This window comes from Eurypyga helias, unplaced genomic scaffold, assembly GCF_000690775.1.
Source record: "Eurypyga helias isolate BGI_N326 unplaced genomic scaffold, ASM69077v1 scaffold40327, whole genome shotgun sequence".
NCBI classification, from domain to species: domain Eukaryota; kingdom Metazoa; phylum Chordata; class Aves; order Eurypygiformes; family Eurypygidae; genus Eurypyga; species Eurypyga helias.
Window position 1 is genome coordinate 2,449 of NW_010264373.1, and position 21,454 is coordinate 23,902.

The 21,454-nt window shown below is 42.2% G+C and overlaps 1 protein-coding gene across 1 annotated transcript; it reads left to right on the top strand.

The window, feature by feature from the left end:
- Window positions 1–13,870: 13,870 nt before the first annotated feature.
- On the top strand, window positions 13,871–14,128 carry LOC104513131 (tryptophan--tRNA ligase, mitochondrial-like; the record flags this gene model as incomplete). The annotated part of the gene is made up of 1 exon (XM_010156372.1): window positions 13,871–14,128. A coding segment is annotated over one exon (258 nt), but the record flags the coding sequence as incomplete, so codon positions are not given.
- Window positions 14,129–21,454: the final 7,326 nt, after the last annotated feature.

Here is a 21,454-nt window from a genome sequence, read left to right on the forward strand (position 1 = left end):
TGGGCATTTGCCTGGTTTCCTGTGGGCCAGTTTGCATAATACAGGTGAGTTAGCAAGGGAGAGCTCATCTTTAAAGCAAAGCGGTGAGTGTCACACACAAACCATCTGATGTTTCAGGGCTCAAGGTGTGTACTAAACGAGACTGTGGCCATTCTAGTCTCACAGTTACTGTTCTATAAATGCTATGTGCCATAAGTCTCAAACATGATAACGCTTAACTACAAGTCCTACCGGCACTGCTTTTGCTTTCGCATTCCTTAGTATTGGTAACCATTGGGCAGACTTATTTAGGCAGCATTTTATTGTGCTAGTGACTGACGGATGCTGGTGCACATTAGATATCAGTTCTACAAGTACTTCTTCTCGTGTAGGCAAAGAACTTGCTGTATATACAGAAAACTTCATCAGTTCTAAGTTCAGTCTGCTTCTTCAGTGGAAATACAGACACTACACTCAGCCTATATTCAGCTCAAACTCAGATTAAACTCTTTAGGAAGAGAATATAGCTTTTATTGACCATTTACTTTTGGGAGTGAGTGCTTGTATGTAAGCTAGGATGTCCAGATGAGCTTCTGTGCTCCTGAACACAGAAACATGCTTTGGCTTCATACCTTTGGAGGGCAAGACCTGAGCACAAATGTCTTTATCCCCCTCATCCATTCCTTGTCTTGTCTTTTCTGTGGGAAAAGCCCAGTCTGGTGATTGCAGGACCAAACTCCACTGATAAAACCAGTTTAAATGTGGTCTGTGAGTGTTGAATGTCTTCAGTAAAAGTTTTTAAAACTCTGTAGAAGTCCCTAACACAAGTATGATTATTATGCCTAAAATATTTAAATTGTTAGAATTCCCTTCAGCATAGACAAGGAGGACCAGCTGTAGCATTTTCTTTGTGCGTGTGTGCACCATTAGGGAATTTGCCGAGGCTTCCACATGCCAAGGCCTCTCAGCAGCCATCAGATGGTTTTAAAACTTGCCTTTTCACCTGAGAGAAATTTCAGGCAGTGACCACAAGGTGAAAGTTCTTGAACAGCTGTGTTAATTTTGGCCCCATGTGAAATGAAGCCAAATTTTCCTTGCTACAGGAAATTGCCAAATAAAATAATGGAGAGGAAATGAACTACTCTTTGAGTTTCTAGGACAATATTCTGAAGAAACACAGTAATTCCAAACAAAAAATATTTTTTAAAAAACATCCCTTCAGATGAAAGTTGATAGTCTTTGTTTATATCCCATAGGGCACTCTTGGTAGCAAGCAGACTCCTCACTTGAACAAAATATATCAAAAACTATAATGAACTCTCTTTCAGCTAGAGGTCAGAGAACGAGCAAGAATGATCAGATGTTATTAAGAGATTTGGATACTACTGTGATCAAAAACACAACCCTTATTTAAGTTCTCTGGGAGGGCAGTATTTAGTTATGGGGACATTCTTTAGCTTTTTGTTTTGCTTTAAGATTGTGACATTTTCAGTACTTAAAATGGTTTCATCTATTAACTTAAAAGCAGATGAACATTTCATATATCAAATAACCTGTATTTAGAATTTAGAAGTACGATATACTTTACATTTTGATAGTAACACCTGTATCATGGAGCAGGATGAGTGCTAATTCTTCACTTGTCGCTATCCGTTTACTCTGTTGAAGCAGTGTACGCTGCTGAATCTGGATATGTACCAGTTTACAAGTATTGCATGTTAACCTGTATTTCACAGCTCTTGACAACACAATGGTTTTTCAAAGCGTATCGGTATTCAGCTGCTACCTTTGAAAAGGCCTCAATTCTTAAATTTTGTGAAGTGTAGGTAGAAAGACCTGAATCTTGAAATGCCATGAGATCTAGCCTATCTAATTAGAACTCCTAATTTCCCTTCCATCCTCTTCCACACTTCATAGAATTACAGAATGGTTTGGGTTGGAAGGGCCCTTAAAGCCCACCCAGTTCCACCCCCCCTGCCATGGGCAGGGACCCCTTCCACTAGACCAGGTTGCTCCAAGCCTCATCCAGCCTGGCCTTGAACAGTTCCAGGGATGGGGCATCCACAGCTTCGCTGGGCAACCTGTTCCAGTGCCTCACCACCCTCTCCGGGAAGAATTCCTTCCTGATATCCAATCTAAACCTCCCCACTTTCAATTTAAACCTGTTACCCCTTGTCCTGTCACTACAGACCCTTGTAAAAAGTCCCCCCCAGCTTCCTTGTAGCCCCTTCAGGTACTGAAAGGTGCTATAAGGTCTCCCCGGAGCCTTCCCTTCTCCAGGCTGAACCCCCCCAACTCTCCCAGCCTGTCCCCATGGCAGAGGGGCTCCAGCCCTCGGAGCATCTCCGTGGCCTCCTCTGGACTCGCTCCAACCGGTCGATATCCTTCTGATGTTGGTGCCCCCACAGCTGGACGCAGCACTCCAGGTGGGGTCTCACAGGAGCAGAGCAGAGGGGCAGAATCCCCTCCCTCGCCCTGCTGGCCACGCTGCTCTGGATACAGCCCAGGATACGGTTGGCTTTCTGGGCTGCCAGCGCACACGGCCGGCTCATGTCCAACTTTTCGTCCACCACGTGGACCTTATTCATGCCTTTAGAAGATCATAAGCTTGGAGGACCAGAGGACGCCCAACTAGAGGTGATCTGGTGCTTCCTCTGGCCCAAAATAAAAATTAGCTTCCCCTAAATCTTTATCAACATATCTCATATATATAAAAACATATTTTAATAAAGAACTTCTCTAAGCACTCTTCAGAAATGTCTGCTTTTTCTTACTGTTGGAAAGGGTTTTTTTACACCTGGTCGGAATCTTTCTTAGTGCAACCGAAGGTCATTGTTTCTTACTCTATTAACTGTGGTCCCCAGAAGTCATATACAGAATATTACATATTTAAGGCATGTTTAAGACCTTTTCCCTCCACAATCTTCTTTCCACTGGACTAAACCTCAGTTCCTTCAGGCTTTCTTCCATAGCCTTATTTCAGAGTTCTCTCGTTGGACTTGATTGTACTTCTATGGCCTCTTCCTACCACTGTTTTGAAACACAGGACCTAAACACGTCCCAGTGCTCCAGCCTGAGGCCATCCTCATCCTGAGTAGTAGTAGTAGTTTTGTGTCCTCTGGATTTTAATCCTATTCATATATTCCTGTGCAGCTTTTGCTTTATTTTATAAAAGTGGTGGTTTTGCAGCAGCACGATACCGATTCATACTCACCCTTTAAATTTTACAAACCCCAGATGCTGTTCTGCAGCTGATGCCTGGACAGCTGTTCTCCTTCCTGTGTTTGTGCAGTTGACTAGTCCATTCTGTGTAGATCCATGCACCTTGGTGTGGTAAATAGCATCCTGGTTTGCAGACCATTTCTTCACTTTGTCAATATCATTTTGGGCCCCTGTCATCCTTCCACCTTTGTGTCATCTGCAGATTAATGGACACTCTTGATTTCATCGTCCAGATTACTAATGGAGATATTAAAATATTAAATAGTACTGGACCCAAGAGAAAACCCTGTAAAACTGGTGTGTTTTTCCACAACCACTTTAAGCCATCAATGTGACATTCTAGGTTTTTTTCTGTCCAGTTCCACCCACAACATATATTATATTCTAGGTGCTATTTCTGTAGCTTGTGGGAAACTGAGATAACAGAGGAACTTAGAATCACAGAATGGTTTCGGTTGGAAGGGACCTTACAGACCATCCAGTTCCAACCCCCCTGCCATGGGCAGGGACACCTTCCACTAGACCAGGTTGCTCCCAGCCTCATCCAGCCTGGCCTTGGACACTTCCAGGGATGGGGCATCCACAGCTGCTCTGGGCAACCTGTCCCAGTGCCTCACCACCCTCTCCATGGAGAATTTCTTCCTGATATCCAATCTAAACCTCCCCACTTTCAATTTAAACCCATTACCCCTTGTCCTGTCACTACAGGCCCTTGTAAAAAGTCCCCCCCAGCTTCCACGTAGGTCCCCTTCAGGTACTGCAAGGTGCAATAAGGTGTCCCTGGAGCCTCCTCTTCTCCAGGCTGAACAAGCCCAATTCTCTTAGCCTTTCATCATAGGAGAGGTGCTCCAGCCCTCTGGTGATCTTCCTGGACTCCTCTGGACTTGCTCAGGATAAAACCTTTAGTACTTCATTCTAGCATCTCTTGTGCTACAGAAGGTTATTAGAGTGATCTGACATCACTAGTTCTTGTGAAATACTGCTGTCTGCTGTTTATAGCTGTAATGTATCCTAAATTCTTTATTTGTTCCTGTATTTTTCCCAGACCTGAAGGTAAACTGGCTGGTACAGAGTAACTCCACTTAAGTGAGATTCCGGAGTGGATCATGAGGGTCTCTGCTTGCCGCCTGGCCCGCTGCTGCTGCTGTGCCAGTGTGCTGTCTGCCAGCCCACGGGGCTGCAGCTGGAGGAAGGCGGACCTGGTGGGTGCTTCCAAGAACTCTTTCCAGAAGGCATCTGTGCCCTCAAATTTTAATTGTTTGATTGCCGCTGGTTCAGCCACATTGCTCAATAACCAGTAAACTAGTTTTTCTATGGATTTGTGTCTTAGGGGTGTTTTCCATAGCATACTAAACCTGTGACTCTGCCTTTTCCCTTTTGCCACCTTCTCCATGCAACGCTCACAGTGCTGTAATGATCAAGTTTTCACCTTCGAGCATTGTGTGCATCATCTAATGGATTTGGAAGCAGCAAGTACTTGAACTGTCCTGACCCTCATGCCTTGCTCGGGTGGCCAGGGTGTTCCTGGTGATGGTTGAGCGCGCTTAGCTCCTGCTGCAGCCTCCTGCCAGTGAGGCACTAATGGGGTTGATCTCTTAGCACCTTATTTGCGTGGTAGTTTTAAGAACTGAGTGTTATGATGTCCTTTACCCTTTCACTGGGTCTGGGTGAAATGGGCTGATAAGGCCTGCAGTTGATGTCTGTGGTTAGGGTGTTGGATTGAAGAAGCTTTATGCCTTAGCTTAAAAAAAGGGGAAGTGGTTTGAGAATAGTTAATGCAGGGTTAAGGCTGATAGGGAGCTGCCCATCTTGGACCGTCTGAAACCATAAACTGCAGTCCTGTGTATCCTTGAAAACCAGGAGGTGCAGAAGCAGCCTGTGTGTCAGCTCATGTTGGCGGTGCTCTGTAACTGCACCTCTTCGGGGTATGTCTCAGCTTTGAACGGATGCCACAGCGTACCATTCTTCAACTTGATGTGGAAAATGGTAGGGAGCAGAGCACAAAATAAGACTATCAGGCTCTCCTTGCTAAGGAAGACATGATGGTTTAGAAGAAGATCGGTGACCACCAGTGCATGCAGACCCAGCGCTCGGTTCGTTCACCACCTGTGCATAAATCCTTCCCTGTCTGTCAGATGTTCTCTTCCTAGGTCCTCTGCAGAGTACTTGAGCTGGCTTTTCTGTTTTGTACGCTGCTGGCTGCTTAAAAGCCCGCTAGTGAGAGTTGGGTCCGTGGGTGCGGGGGTACCTTCTGATGCACGGCAGCGCGAATGGCAGCAACCCGCTGCAGAATCCTTGCGTCCATCAGTAGAGCCGGCACTAGCGCATTCAGTGGCGCGTGGAGCTCGTAAAGGCAAGCGAGAGGATACGTTTGTGGGACCCAGCGTAGAGCATTAAAGGATCCATTTGCTTAGTCATCTTTAACAAGGCAGCATGAGAGGGCAGCCTAACCCAAATGTGGATAGACTGTATGCTTTTGCTAGCCCTAGAGGGCTGAGTTAAATTTATAGGGTGGGGTTAGTATGTGCTGTAAATGTTCCTCCTTTAAATGTGTTTCTCATTTTAAATATAAATATTAAAATCTTTCTGAAGTTTAAATATAAATGCGTTTGACATTCAAGAAAGGGATACCAGGCAGTGCTGTTTAAATCTTAATTTAGTTCAGTTTCTGAGCAACAACTTAATCCTTTCTCAGAAGCTATTTATCTGAAAACTTGCTCTGGTCTAAATATCTTTAATCCCTAATTTTAAGAATTAAACATGATAAAATAGCATTTATACCAGATGAGTTTGATGTATTGAATTACCAGATCAAGATTTCTACAGCAGTTTGTGGTGAAATAATTGCTTAAAGAGCAATAAATGAAGCAAAGTCTGTAGCACATAGACTGCTTCTAAGTTTCCCTTTTCCTTCCTTTTTTTTCAATCTCTAATAACATTAACACTTAAATTGTCCCAATTAGGCTTTAAAATTTATGTTTTAGTTAGTAAAATCTGACTCGTCTGGTTTCCCTTCATTTTGGTGCTTAATAGCTGTCTGAAGACAGGTTTTGCTAAGCCAAGATGAACGGACGAGCATATCATTTGTAGCAACAAGAGTTTTGAAGTTGCAGAGTATTAATGAGGGAACTAAAAAAATCATAGATGCAAAAGATGCAGTAGTTGGGGACTTTTGTCAGCCAAAGAATTTCTTGTGTCTCTGAAACTGAGACAAGTTTTTAGGTTCTTGGGGGGGAGGGTTTCTTCCGTTTTTGATCCCTGTTGGGAGGATCCTCCTGTTTGAAATTTCACATTTTCCAATTGTCGTGCTTTACTCATATCTGAGTTTGCTTAATGCTCTTTTTTCCCTTTGACTTTCACATTTTCTTTTCCTCCAGCAAATTTGAACTTGCTTCAGTCTGGGACAACGAGGGCTAAACGAACGGCCACGGATAAAATTATAACAAGAAGAGCAAAGTCTGTGAATGATCCTTTGCTGTTTCCTGAGTCATTCCAGTCTCATTAATCAGCGCGGGTGCTGCGGAGGCCGTGTGGTGTGTTATGTCGCCAGCGCAGCAGCTTCTCCGTCCCTTTCCCCCACCCCCTGCGTGCCTACACAGTGGGGAAAACTAGAGAGGGAAGCCATCAATCTTCCCTGTCCTGGATGTCAGCAGTGATTCTCCTGTTGGCTTCCTGCTCCCTTGGTCGTGCTCACCACCTGTGTTTAGAATTAGCTCTGATGCTGCAGATCTCGCTCGGCTCCTCACCTGTTCTGTCCGGACTAAATAGCTGTTAGAAGAAGGCAGAGTGGCTAAGTGCTGTAGCATGGGAATAGTCCCCCACCGCTGTGGGTTGTGGGCTGATTTCTGTTGCAGCTGCTCTTGTAATACCGTCATAATTTTCTGTAACAGTGGAGTTTTTAGGTCTGAAGTCTCCTGCCTGTGTTTCAGCCCAAAGGTGAGCTTATGAGCAAGTCTTAATGTAAAGATTAAAATATTTATTAGATACATTATAGATAGAGGCATGAGCCGATCTCCCATCGGCTTGCTTGGATAGTGTTACGATCAAAATCTGAAGAATACAATTAGCAACAGACATTTTGGGAGTTGATTTTTTCATACCTCTGTATCTGGCTAGTGGGAGACTTGAAATAAAAGTGACTGTCTCCCCCATCACTGGGTAGGTGGAGGAGCTGAGATGTACTGCCTCTGTGCTTCTAGGGCAGGATTAATGTCATCATTTTGTGGTCTGTTGTGTTAAATAATAGGTCTAACCCAGACTCTTAACCAGCCCAACTTTTGTGTATGTTTTTATGTAATCCTGTGCAGTCCTGAGAACTGCCTGTCTGTTGGCAGCTTTCTCCTGCCTCTTTGACTGGACGCTAGCTTTTTGTGTTTTTAAAACCCACAGAGAGCTGGAAGTGTTTATAAGGCGTAAGGTTTCTTTATAATTGTATTCGACCCTCGCAGAATTCATAAAGCTAAACAGGAAAGGTATGGTCAGGATACTAAGAATTTGCTGGTGACATGGGATGTTCTGCATGGATCTTTTCAGTGTGGATTCTCAGCACTTCCAGAGACTTGAATCGGTTCCTTCTTTTGAACGAGAGCAATTTGAGGCTTCCCAAATCGCTAGTTACCCTCTAAATAGCTGGATTTTGTGTCCATGGTTTGTGTTTCAGTATGATGAGAGTTTCATGCTTGAGTTTGCCTGGCGCTTATCCTGATCAATGTAAAAACAACAACAACAACAAAATCTTCCTGGTGAAGTCTTAGAAATCTTTAAAAAAAATAAAATGAAAAAGAGTAACCTCCTGTAATTTTAAAGGAGGCAGAGGTGGCTTCTTACACTAATAAACAGAGGAAGACTTACCATTTTAAATGTTGCAGATGTGGGGCTGAGCTCATGGAAGGAGCCCTGTAACTCTCTGGTCAGCGACACAATGAAATGCTTTCAGCCATGGGGTTGTCTTTTGCTTTCCACTTGATTTTTCGTTGGGAAAAACAGTTCTAGATTATGGTTAGCTATACACTTCCATGCTTGTTTTCAAGGAATCTTGAACTCCTACTTTACAGACTCTTTAATTTTTAAGACAGATATGTTTTCACAGATTTTTCTAAAGGAACTATGAATATTTTAACTTCCATTTTTAAGCTTGTAAAATGTTTTGCCTGGGCAGATCCTTAGCTTTTTAAAAAGATTTCTTGTAGCTGTTGTGTTGTTTAGATATCAATTATATATCAGAGTAATATGTACCCAGATTGTACAGATGTCTAAATTAGAGGGTATTAACCAAGTAAATCTGAGTCAGCTGAAAGTCGTGGAATGAAACAGAGAAACTTTCTTGTGAAGCTTCTTCCACAGCTGACGATGGTTTAAGGAGCATATGGCATCCTGCTCTGGAGGTTGCAGAAAGCCTTTAAAACACAATTGGAAATGCAATATGTGCAGCTACCAGCATCCAAAGAACTGCATAGCTGCTTTTAGGGTGGAGTGCTGCTGGGCTTCGGAAGACCTGGGAAGCTTCTCTGTGTTACTTCTTAAGTAACTGGATTTTTTGAGTCCCTCCCCCCTTCTTTGAAGAATTTTTGCTTTGGTAGATTGTTGTGAGTATAAATTTTAGGCAGTACACAGGTTTCTTCTAAAGATTTGGTGGTTTTAAAAGACATAACATTCAGTGGTCTTCAAGTCCACCTGTCCATGTCATTTATAACACGAGGAAGTTGTGTATTCTACATGCGTTTCCCTATATAACCAGACAGTACCAAGTTGACTTTCATAAAATTCCTTCAGTTAGACAAGCAGGCTGTCAGCACCTTTCCAGTAAAAAAAAAAAAAAAAAAGCTGTCTCTGATGGTCCTTAGGAGACATGCAGGTAGGATTTCCTTAACTCGAGCAACTTTGCTGTGTTCTCCAGTTCTGGCACACTTGTCTCGCGAGCAGGAAACGCAGGTGGTTTTGAGGGCCGAACTGAGTCCTTGGCAATCGTAGCTCTCCTTACTGCAGGTGTGGCATACGAGAAAAGCTCTGCTTGGGTCCAAGAGAGCAGCGTTGGAGTTTGGAAGCTATCATCTTTTCCAGTATGCTCTTTTGCACTGAAAATGGATGTGGCCACACTACAGGGGGTCAGGGCTAGACTTAGCCATCCTGCTCTGGGACAAGAATGTAATGCTTATTCCTGATTAATGGAGAGCATTTGGATGTTGACAGTTTTTCAGTATAAGGAGCAGCAGTTGTTCATCTCATCATGAAAAAAGAGGTTAGGTAAGAGAACACCTGAATCTTAATGGGGTTTGGGACAAGCTTCATTTAGTAGTGCTGCTGAGAAATGCACCGTAGCAATTGGAATTGCCATGCAGCAGTCTTATTGAGAGAAAACAAATAGTAGTCGTTAAAACATCTGTCAGATACTGCGCTCTTAGCAGAAGTGAAGATTAACATGCAGCACTACTGCTGTAGGTGCACACACCACACAGAGTTAAACACACGAACAGCAGGCTCACACTGTGCTTACTACAGATGTCTGAATGAGTGAGTGCCTGTGGGCTGGAGCTGCATGTCTTGTGGCTTTCACTCTGCTCCACTGGGAAGTCTTCACTCCTTTTGTTTTTATCCTTTTCCAACTCCAGTGCTTGGGAGCACACAGCTCCCATCCCCTGACCTAACAGCTCCATTGAAGTGCATTCCAGCCCCATGATTTCATGGTACCAGGCAGAACTCCCCTACCACGCTGCTATGCTGCCCGCGGCTTCTCACGGAGTGAACAAACAGGGAACATAAACTCTCTCCAAAGGAGCAATGTTCTCTGTATATTTTTAGTGCTAGAAATCCAAGATTCATTTAAGGGTGTTTTGTGTGGGTTTTTTTTAATATAGACTTCTGCTAACACAATGGGATATTTCATACCACCCTATTTGCTGTAACGTATCGTGCTTTCGGTTGTTAAATGGAATCAAAGGAGTTAAAGATGAAAGACTCCTAGTCAACTGGTCCCTCAGCTGGGAGCCTGTGTGGGTTTGTTCTTTGTACTGTATTTGCTAGTGCTTTACCCAGGTCCAGCCTCGCTCAGTTTTCATTGTTGGATTTACTTGTTCCTGCAAATTCCAACCCTAGGGTCGGTAATTGCTGCGATTAGACCCGGTATAAGACTGCCACTGTTTGTTTATTGTGTTCAGCTTGATATTTATTGCCCACACACTGAGCAAACCTTTTATAAGTAATTGTTTACCATTTGAATGTACGAGCACCATTCAAGGTGCCGTGCTTGCTTTCACAGGTATACTCCTTACTGGATAGGTAGAGATCTTTGTTACTCTTTGTACGAAACAGTCCATTTTACATCCTACTTGGGTGTTTTCTTTGAACATGTAGTGTGTCACCAGATGCCAACTCATGTAGTGTCACAATATCTTTAATTACCTGACTGTTACCCTACAAATATTTGGAGTTAGGACAGAGTTTGAACGTATAGTGTATGTTGAAACACTGATTCTGGGTATTTTCTTGGTGAAAACATTTATTCAGTCTACCTACTTAAATGCATCTATCACGTTTGTACCACCTATTTGAGTGTATGATTCTCAAATTAGAGGAAAAAATTTCACAAATACATCAGATATGTTCATAGTGACTTAATCTACCGTCATCTGGGAAGGGGAAAAGGCAGATAACGGACATGTCATGGGAAGCATGTGAAGCAGGGACTGTGGCTGCAGGGCAATGGAGTCTGCGTGACTTGGGGACCGACAAGGCTCATAGGCAGAACTGTCCTCCACAGGCTCAGGGTGCCAGCTCTTTTTGGGTCAAGGTATTGGCATGTGAGCTGATCTGTGCTGACTGCACAGAGGTTCCTACTTTCTGGTGTAACAGACAGTTACCCCATGAGGTTGAGCTGTTTCTGCTCTGAAGCAGCATTAGCTTCAGGATCCTAGGGAAAAGAAGCTGCAGTATCAGGAGGCGTTTCAGGTGATGCTATCTTTGTCTAGACTGGAGTTGAAAGGTGTGCAAGTTTCTACACCATGCCTTCACATGGTCGTCCTAACATACTTTATTTCATGCACATCCATAGCGGATTTTTAGAACCTTACGAAGTTTCTTAGCTATGCTAACGTTGCAGGTAGGAAACAGATTTTATATAAAGCCATTGGAGTCAAAAGAGTCTTAAGTTCCATACCGTAGGGCATCCTCTGTGCCTCCTTGCTGCCTTGATAGACCATGCAAGAGCTCTGCTGGGAAGCACAAGTGGAGGAAGAGAAGAATACAGGACCATGGGAGGGATGAAACTGTCTGATAAGAAAATGGAGAGCAGGGCTATAAGAAGGTATAGCCTGTGTAGAAAAGTGTGGTTAAACAGGCATATAAGTGGGCACTGGAAAACAGGAGAAGTAATTGTGGGAAGGAGCATCAGGATTTGAACAGCACAAGAGGAAGTGGGCAGATGAGAAGAGGAAACATGCTCTGACAAACAACCAGCTTTTCTGGGATCCCTGTAGGGGCAGCAGACCATCTTAGTGATCATCTGTTTATAGCCTTGTTTTTTTCCTTGAGCTCTTATTTTCTTGGTGAAGAGCAGGAACATGGGAAGCAAAAGACAAATGTTGCGCCTGCAAAGTACCTGCTGCATTGCCTCGCAAATGCTCTTTGCCCTTAGTAGTAGAAGCACAGCTCTGAAGCCTAGTGAACCCCGAGTTTCTACAAGACAATTCAATTTTTGTATGTGGGATTCTGTATGCCTCCTCTGGGTGAGCGCCTGGCTCTCCTCAGGCCAACGCAAGGCTGGCTGCAGTCCTTGGGCCAGGTGGGAGGTGAGGGGCTTCTGCCAGTGGTGATAAGTGCTCTGATGTAGGTTCCTAGAAAAACAAGGGATCACATGGCAAACGAGGAATTGAGTATCATAATTCCGTTTTTCTGGAATGGAAAAGAGAGGCACGAAGTGGAGCACAAGCACCGGAAGTCAGAATGGCTGTTGGAGGAAGCAGTCTCCTTTTCATTGCAATGACTGCCTTGCAGCTCCTGTGCTGGAGGATCTCCAAGAGCACTTAGAAACTGACTGGGGAACATACCTAGAAGTCGAGGAGCTATTTGGGATGGGGTGAGGTGATGCCACCTGGACTGAAATGTGTAGGTTTTTATATGAGCATGCTGCTAGCCCAAACTTGTTCTTACCTATCAGCACAAACGCTTAAACAGTGGCTAAGAAAATTGTCTTGATCTGAAAAACAGGCTTATTTTGAAAGCAAAGAGAATTTTTCAGCAAATTTTGAAGGAAATGAGATAGTCTTTTCTGAACTATAGATCGTGTTAAAAAAAAAAAAGAGTCCTATTCCATTTTGAATCACTTTGTCTTTATTTTTTTGGAGTCTAAGTCAAAATTAAGTCAATTTGAAATCCTTTTTCTTTAATAGTTAAAAATAATGGTATTTGGCCTTGACTTTTACTACCATTTTGTGTGGTTTCGTAGTTGTATGACTTTTACAAATGTGTGGGAGAGGAAAAAAAAAAGATTCACAGAAATGAAAACAGACTACATCAGTAAATAAATTCTTTCCACTTTGTTATAGATGTTGCTTGTAAAATTTAGCAGGAAAAAATTCATGCAGCCAGAGGCATAATGAAGCTGATGTGCCTGCCCCACAACAGTCTGAGGGCTTGTGTTGTGCAGCTTTGTGACTGGGACTCCCTGCTGAGGTTGGTGGGACCCTCATTTATAAGCTGAGCGGTCTTGCATGCTCTTACAACTTGGCACGTAACGAGCGTTTTCACATAAAACCTTGCTGAGTTACTTTCTGAATATGGTGAAATCCTTTGGAAAGGCCGCGGAGGTAATTGATCATATGCTGACAGCTTGGGGCAGTGAGAAAATGGTCAGATGGAGGGCTGAGATTCAGGAAAACAAACTTTCCAAGATGGTAACTGTCACTTAGCCAAGCTATACAGGTTTTAAGCGTCTTAATCTTTGCTCACAAAGTCAGCTGCTTAATCATTTTTTGCTACTTCTCTGTGAACTCTCTTCAGATGCTGACATTTTACGGGTACTGACGCATCCGCAGTATTCCAGGTGTGATCCTGAGCTATAGCAATATTTCTTTGTAGAACCCTTTTAGAAACTCTACTGTTGCCAAGATGGGTAGTGTCAGAACTTTGATATTCTCTTTCCTTATTCTTTGACCTTTGGGCCAAGGACTAGGTTCTTTCAGGAACCGCTCAAAATGTTCTTTGCAGCTAGAAAAATAAGGCTTCAACGTTCATGGGAGTTAAGATGGCAATCTACTTGGATATTGCATATGCTTGCAACAAAAATGTTTTAATTTCTCTACGCTGTGATCCTAAGTTTCTGTATCAGGGTGGATAATGTACTAATGAGAAACATACAGCTTCGGTGTGAAAAAGAAGGAAAGGCTCTACCGCTTGCTTTCTGAGATCTAGTTTTCACTGATCTTGTTTACAGCTATGTTTGTTTGTGTATGCGGTCTGACAGCTTAAAATTATGCTAATTGTCAGTCTCTGCAGTAAGAGTATTCTTACTGACTTAGCGCAATTATTTTTAGTCAGTCCTGTGGTAATGTATACATTAATACACTGACAGGAGGAGAGAAGAGACAGGCATAAGTGAGGCTTTATTAATGCCTTCAAAATACAAAAGAACCTGTCAAAAATGGCATGTGTTAATTTTACCCATGCTTTTTAACAGAATAGGGTCGTGGATCGGATTTTCTCTGGTATTCAGCCGACTGGGACGCCTCATCTGGGTAACTACCTGGGAGCCATTCAGAACTGGGTGAATCTGCAGGAGGAGGGCAACTCAGTGCTGTACAGCATCATGGACATGCACTCTCTCACCATGCCCAAGGAGCCAGCTGTCCTGCGCCAGAACATACTGGACACCACCGCTGCTGTCCTTGCCTGTGGAATCGACCCAAAGAAGTGCTTCCTGTTCCGGCAGTCGCTGGTTAGTGCTCCTCTTATGTTAGATTTGTTTCCCATTACGCAGCTTTCTGGATGTGTTCATGAATGAGCATAACATTACTGAACTTGTTTATCACCTTTTTGTTGGTGGTCCTAGAAAATGTTAGCAGTGTTGGATTTCAAACTTATTCCTTGCTGCTGTTTTGAAGGGGCTGAAATCATGATTGAGAAGGTCATTTATAAAGTGCATTTTACATTTTCCCAGGCGGAGCTGGAGCTGGTGTGGGTTACGAGTAATATATCAAAAAGACCTGTTAGGAAAGGGTTAATTTAGCTCAGTAAGTCTCACTGTAGTCACAAAAGGTTAACTCATAAATGCATAAACATAGTCTGTGCAACCGTGAAGGCAAGTAAAACATGTTTCTGTGGGTTTGTATCAGCACTTGCCACTTATACTCTGCCAGCTGCACAGTATCTCCACCAGGTCATTGGCCAGGTAAGTCCTGTGTCGGTTCCATCTTAATCACCAGGGAGCTCCATCTCCTCTGAGGTTTTTTTCCGTTCTTCATTATAACCTCCTTTTCATATGTGCCTTTTCCACCTGAGCTGATAATGCATACATTAAGTATTTGCTGCTTCTCCCGACCACCCCAAGGGGCACAGGGCTTACCTTCCTACTTGGCATATATCAGTCAGCCTAGTCACATGCTGCATTTTGCTGGAACACAACTTAGTTTCCTGCCTGTAACTTTCTGTAACTGACCCCAAACTGGCAAACTTCTGTGGTTTCCCACAGAGGCAGTTGGGTCATTGCTTCTGCTCTTGTAAAGACATCTTTGAGTGGATGTCTGACTTGCAACGGAACTGCGAAGGTGATGTGCACGAGGTCTGAATTTTATCAGTGCGAGATGAAATCATGGTATTACATTCCTCCTTTGAATGTGGTACTTTACAGGCAGAGTTTCCTGTGGTTGTCAAACTGCAAATGGCAATCATAGCTTCGTGTCCCTGGTGGATATTGAAATGGTGAAGACAGCATACGCTTCCTGCTTCACTTCTACTCTGTATTAAAAGAACAATCTAAATATATTAGCTCAGAATTCTAGTGGAGATGTGTTTAAATTAATTTATTCTTTGTTGAAATCTGTTTATCCTTTAAAATAAGTGATCAGTTTGGGTATTAATTTGACTCTGCTGTGACTTAATTTCATTCACATTGAGACTGACATTAACTGGAATAATCTCAAGGTGAGTTACAAGCCAGGAGTGCAGTAACAATTGGTCTGGAGTGTTTTAGTTTTTCTTGTTATCAAGCATGTGAACAAACCAGTTGCAACACAGGATCAGTGACTAGATACAAAGAGAGGACTCTTAGGCCTAGAAGAGTGATGACTTGCAGGTTATGGTTAGAGAGTAATAAAGGTTTATAAAACTGCAAGTGAAATGGAGAAAACAGACAGGCAACAACTGTTTCATCCGCTGAAGAACATGAACTAGCAGGTTTCAAATCAAGGTAACACCTGGTAGATTCGGCGCAAGCAAAACAGTGCTGCATTTCACAAAGTCCACGATGAGGCCAAAGATCTCCTTGGCACAGGATACAGCACATGCTGAAATGCATATGAATTCAGAAAAGGACTCGACAGATTAATCTGAAAAATCTGTTGAGGACTTATATACCTGAGGAACTGCCTGTTCAGGAAGTGCTGCAACAGCTGGGAGAGTGTCTATCCTTTTCTGTGCTGGTGCTCTTTTCTTTTGGCCGCTGTCATAGATGGATATTTGATCTGCTCCAGTATTGCTTTTCTTAGGTGCTTACACGGCCAAAAGCTAAACTTCTGCTGTTCCAGGTCTTGCTAAAGCCAACACGCAGCCTTCCCTTGAAGCCAGATTATCAGTGAGAATCTTACGTTGCAGTCAGCCACAGAAAGCATGTTGCATCTTTCACAAGATAATAATGCAGAGATTGAGTCTTTGAGTCCCCAAGAGAAAGTATCAGACTCACGAAATGAAGGACTAAGTGATGCTTCTACAGAACCAATACAGCCAACAATCAGTGAAAACTTTTGATAGGTAGGCTTGAAAAATGTTCAGCTTTATCAAACAAAAGTTGCCACCAAAGATGATACTGGTTTATGTTGCAGTGGTTAGGTTGGCCTCTGTTAAATAGACTAACTTTTATCTTAATTTTTCTGAGTGTCCTTATCTGTCCAGTTCTAATGGTTTTTCTTCGTATTCTGTGGGTAGTGTCTGATGTCTTGAATCATACTCTTACTAATACTTACCACATGTGTATCGATACAGCTTTCAGACATGGCTGATTCTAGCAGATATTTGTAAGCTCCCTGTCACACTGCAGGCAGGAGGAAGGCCATTACAAGTTGTTTGTGAATCCAGACTGTTTCAGTAATGGTTCAGGCTGAAGTGGTCTGTTGATGTCCCAAAACCAAGTCTACTCAAGGTATACCCAGAGATGCGTTATGGTCTCTTACAATTGCATTGGCAGGACCAGATGTTTCTCTGGAAGCAATTAAAAGGAATATCTGCTTGTATCTCTTGATGTGAGGAAAGGAGACAGGAACCTTGCTAATGTGATTATTGTTTTAGTATGATAATGAAATAATACATTTTGGAATGTCATAATATCGAGACAACTGTTCCTAAAAACAAAGGTATAAGATGGATTGCAGCTATTGCTAATCAAGAAAGTTTATTGCTTGATTGGTAATTGCTCCGTTTTCAAAAAAGAAGCTGGCCTGTCCTTTTCAGACACTGCAGCAGTCTCCAAGGGTGGTCTAAAAAGCCACAATTTTGTTTACAAACATTTGGCTGAGGTGTAAATCAACATGACCAAAACTGATTGTAACCTGAAATAGGTTGTACTTCCAGAGGTCATCAGGAAAGCAGTGGGAATCCAGCTGCAGATAGAGAACTGCTTTGGGTATTTGGTTATGAGCAAAGTAGCTTTCTCTTTTCAATACCACATCAAACTGATAAATGAGAGAGTTCTCAGTAGATTAATGTGCTACAATTATTGCTACATTTTCAGTTCTGTCTTGAAAATTACCAACTTTACAAATCACAGAAGTGCTACTGCAGTTAATTCTGATTAACACTTCTGTGCTTTTTTTTTTTTTTAAATGAACATCATGTAATGAAATTATTATGAAATAAGAACCTTTGGTTTTACTTACCAAAACCAGCTAATGACTGGTAGCACCCTGATTCTGTGGCGGTATATAGCAGAATGAAATTCTTGCATTGCAAAAGGATGCTAGTAATGGTAAGGTCCCCTTAAGGGAATTGCTTGTGCAGTCACTATTGTAAATGCTCTTGTGTCTTCTTGCTTCCTCTGGGCTGACTTGGGCAAAGAATGGTCTAGAATTGCTGAAGAGGGGTTTTGTTTGTTTGTTTGGCTTACTCTTTCAGTTCTTTGTTTTTATTGCTGCTTGTATTGCTTCTCTGGAATATGTTTGCCATATGTGAAGAAAATATTGATTACTTTGTTTGTCAAAAGGCACATGCATTTGGTAAGGGAGTCACTGTCAGTAGGCTTTTATTTACAACAAGGTTTATGCAGGTCACCTCTCTAATCCAGAGCTGTCTGAAAGCTGCCTCCGGAGTTTTCCCATGTTTTATCATCCTTTACAATACAAGAATGCATTATCATCCTTTCCAGGCAGGAGACAAAAGGCTGAACAATATTAATCACAAACTGACTGCTGGGAAAAAGTGGTGAGAACAGATACCTCTCATGTTTACCTTAGATCCAAAAGGTGCTGCTAGAATAAGGATACAGGTGAAGTTTTCTTGGAGTCCCAGAGATGATTTCAGGGATGTCCTTGCCTTGCAAGTAAAATGAAATAAAAGTGAGAGGAATTTTGCATGGACTGATTTTTATTGTATTGCTTAGAGGGTATATGGCCTCTGGTCTTGTGTATCAGGTATACAGCTAAATTGCCTATAAATGGGAAGTGCCTGTTTGACAAAAATCAAGTTTGTATGCCTCAGAATCTACCATTTGCAGATTAGAGTGTTTCATAACATACATTAACAGAAAGTTAATGGCTACTCTAGGTGATCCTGCTCTGGCAGGGGGGTGGCCTAGATGATCTCTAGAGGTCCCTTCCAACCCCTCCCACTCTGAATCTGTGGTGTATATTTGGTCTCTGTACACAGCAGTTCACCAAATACCTCCCACGCTTACGTTACTATATGGAGACTTGAACTCCAGCTGAGGGGAGTAGTGGCGACGAAGAGCAAGTGATGATAACTTGAAAATACTTACAAGCAAGGAGGAGGATGATGAATATTTAGAGTAGCGTTTGGAAGCACATTGTCTGTGAAGGGTTATAAACAAGCACGTTTAATTAGAGTATCTAGGAAAACACAATTGTGGAATATAAACAATTCTGTGATTCTGTGTTGGACACTAGAATGGCCTCCCAGTGAGAGAAGCTCTTTCATTACAGCTTGATTAAATAAATTTTCTTAAGTAGGAAGACAATTCGTAGAAGAGGGACAATTTCTGTAAGAATAAAAATAAATGCATATTTCAAAATTATGCGGTTTTATTTGGAGCACAGCTGCAAGATATATGAAAGGCTCTTTGCTCTCAGAGAAAATACTGTCAAGATACTCTGAGTGGCTGCCTTTGCCTACCAAGCATAAAAAAACAAGTAAGAGAAGAATGGCTTATACAGCATACCCTGAGAATACTAGAAGAAAGAGCAAATGTATTCCTTAAATTGTACCGTAACCGATAAAAGCTGTAACAGTCGTCTTTCATAAAACTTAGGATGTTTTATTAAAACCAAAAAGGACTACAGGGGGGAAATAAGGAAGACAGTAAGCAATCTGCACACATGGTAAGCTTATATGGTCTAAACCATTTTCTCTGATTCCGGGTGGGTACAATACACGTTTCAGTTCTTACCCATCACCATCTTGTATCTCATCTGCTTCACAGTCAAAACAATTTTAGAAACTGCTGTTGCTTTTATGTGGTCTCGGGCTATTCTTCCTGTCCACCTACCTATCGTAGTAGACGCGTGCTAAGTGTCCCAGGAGAAACTAAAATTCCATTAGAGTTGATTCAGCAGGCAGTGGTTGATATGCTGCACTCACACTTCTCTGAGGAGTCCTGTGAGTTTCTGGACAATGTAACGTTCAGTTTCTGGGCGGAAAATTGCAGTTTTCAGCCTTCTGGATGGGGTGATTTATTTTTTGAGTATAATCAGCTGCAGTATTCTTGCAGTGTGCAAGCAAATTGAAGCAGTAACTCTCGGAGGTGGGAATTTGCCAATTTGTCTTAGCCTTAACTCCAAAAGCCAAAATACAACATTTTAAATATGTGCACTGTTTCACTGCTATTATTTTCCAGAAATATCCAGCTGCTTTGTTTTGTGGGCAGAGTTTGAATGGATTCATGCTACTTCTTCTCCAATTTTCAGAGGGCTTAAAAGCTTCCATTGCATCATAGCTTATAAATTCATTTAAGTACATTAATTTAGCATGGTCCATTGAAAACTTCCTGTCATAAGAGGAAGTATGTGACTATTTAATTTAGAAAATTATTCTGCTTCTCTCATCCCTCTGTTTTCTCCCTCATAGGACTGGGCTAGACATAACTAGAGCTCAGTGGGAAGAAAAGTTATGGTTCAGTAGGGTTTTTTTTTTTTCTTTCTTTCTTCCTTAATTTACCTGGTTTGTTTCATACTATTACATTGCTGTTATATATTCCTCTTCCCACCAGTCTTCTGGATACACCAAGCTAATTACTCAAGTGGTGCCGTGGGTTAAACTAGGAGAATGTTTCTGAAAATAAGTTCATAATGAATAAAGGAGAGGGAATAGGGTCTCTGGGCGAAATTACTGTGCTCTGTCTGGGTTTGTAACCAGTATAACCTGATTCCAGTATGGGTATTCTTAGGCTCTTTGGAAAAGGGACAGAGGTCTTATTTCCGTAACTTTTAGCCAAATACAAACAAGGATAAGTTATTAAATTGTTCAAAGGTAATAATGAAAGTTGTAAATACTGCTAGGATAGCTTAGGCAACCACTCCCCAATTCAATACATCGCTTAACATGTTCTTTAAATCAGATATTGTCTTTGTAACCGTGAACATATTCCACCTACACTTGAATTATTTCTCTGAACAGGAATTTGGGATACCATGTCGAATTTTCTGTCATAAATGTATCTCATTGGGTGTTCAGTTGCCATGTGCATTTGATTCAAGAGCAGTCTAATTTTTCTTGTTTATGGCCCCGTTATTCTCTCTAGCAGTATAGTATAGATATGCATTACCAAGTATCTTGAACGTATTGTTCAACATTAGGCATTAATAAAATCTTACCTCTTACTCAAGAAGAATAACTATGAGCAGCACTGTCTTCTAAAAGCCCTCTTACATTTTTTGGAAACACTATCTGGTACTTCTAGGAGAGACAAAAATCCTAAAAAAAAAAAAAAAAGTTTCATTTTTTTTGGAATTTAGGACACTTTCCCTCCTATGTTAAGATTTCTTTTAGTACATGGCTGTCCAAATTACCTCCCCAGACATGCTTAATTGTACTTTACATTGTCAAAATCAAATCCTTGAAATTTATTGCCCGTTTAAAACGTAGCCCTTAATGAGGTTACACTGCCGAGGGGAAGCTGTTCCCACGTAGCAGGTATGCAGCAAATTTGCAGTCCCTTACAGAGAAAGGCTGTAGATTGCAACTTGAGGAAATCAATCTTGAAAACGAAACACTGCATCTCTCTTTGTAGGAAGCCCCTTCAGCTGCCAACACACAACTTTGTATAATAAGCCTTGGAAAGCTGTGTTCTGGTGTTGCTGATTTGCCTGCTTTCTGATCTGCTCACGGTATCCATGCCTTTCCCTCTGGTACTGTTTTTGAATCTCATTGCTTGCTGTCCTCCTCAGCTGTATGTCTCCTCACGAGAAGTCATGTAGAAATACTAGGATTAAAAGTAGCTATGGTATGGCACCAACTGTGGCTGTTGGTATGGCAGCCATAATGTGGTGGGGCATAGCCAGGATCAGGGACAAAGTAATAGATCTGTAGGGAGAAGCCCTGAGGTTGTACTCCAACATCCTTGTCTCTAAACTGGAGATACATGGATTTGACGGACAGACCACTCAATGGGTAAGGAACTGGCTGGGTGGTCGCACTCAGAGAGTGGTGGTCAACAGCTCAATATCTGAGTGGAGATCGGTGATGAGCGGTGTTCCTCAGGGGTCAGTGTTGGGACCAGCACTGTTTAACATCTTCATCAGTGACATAGATGATGGCATCAAGTGCATCGTCAGCAAGTTTGCTGACACCAAGCTGCGCTGACACCAAGCTGTGTGGTACGGTT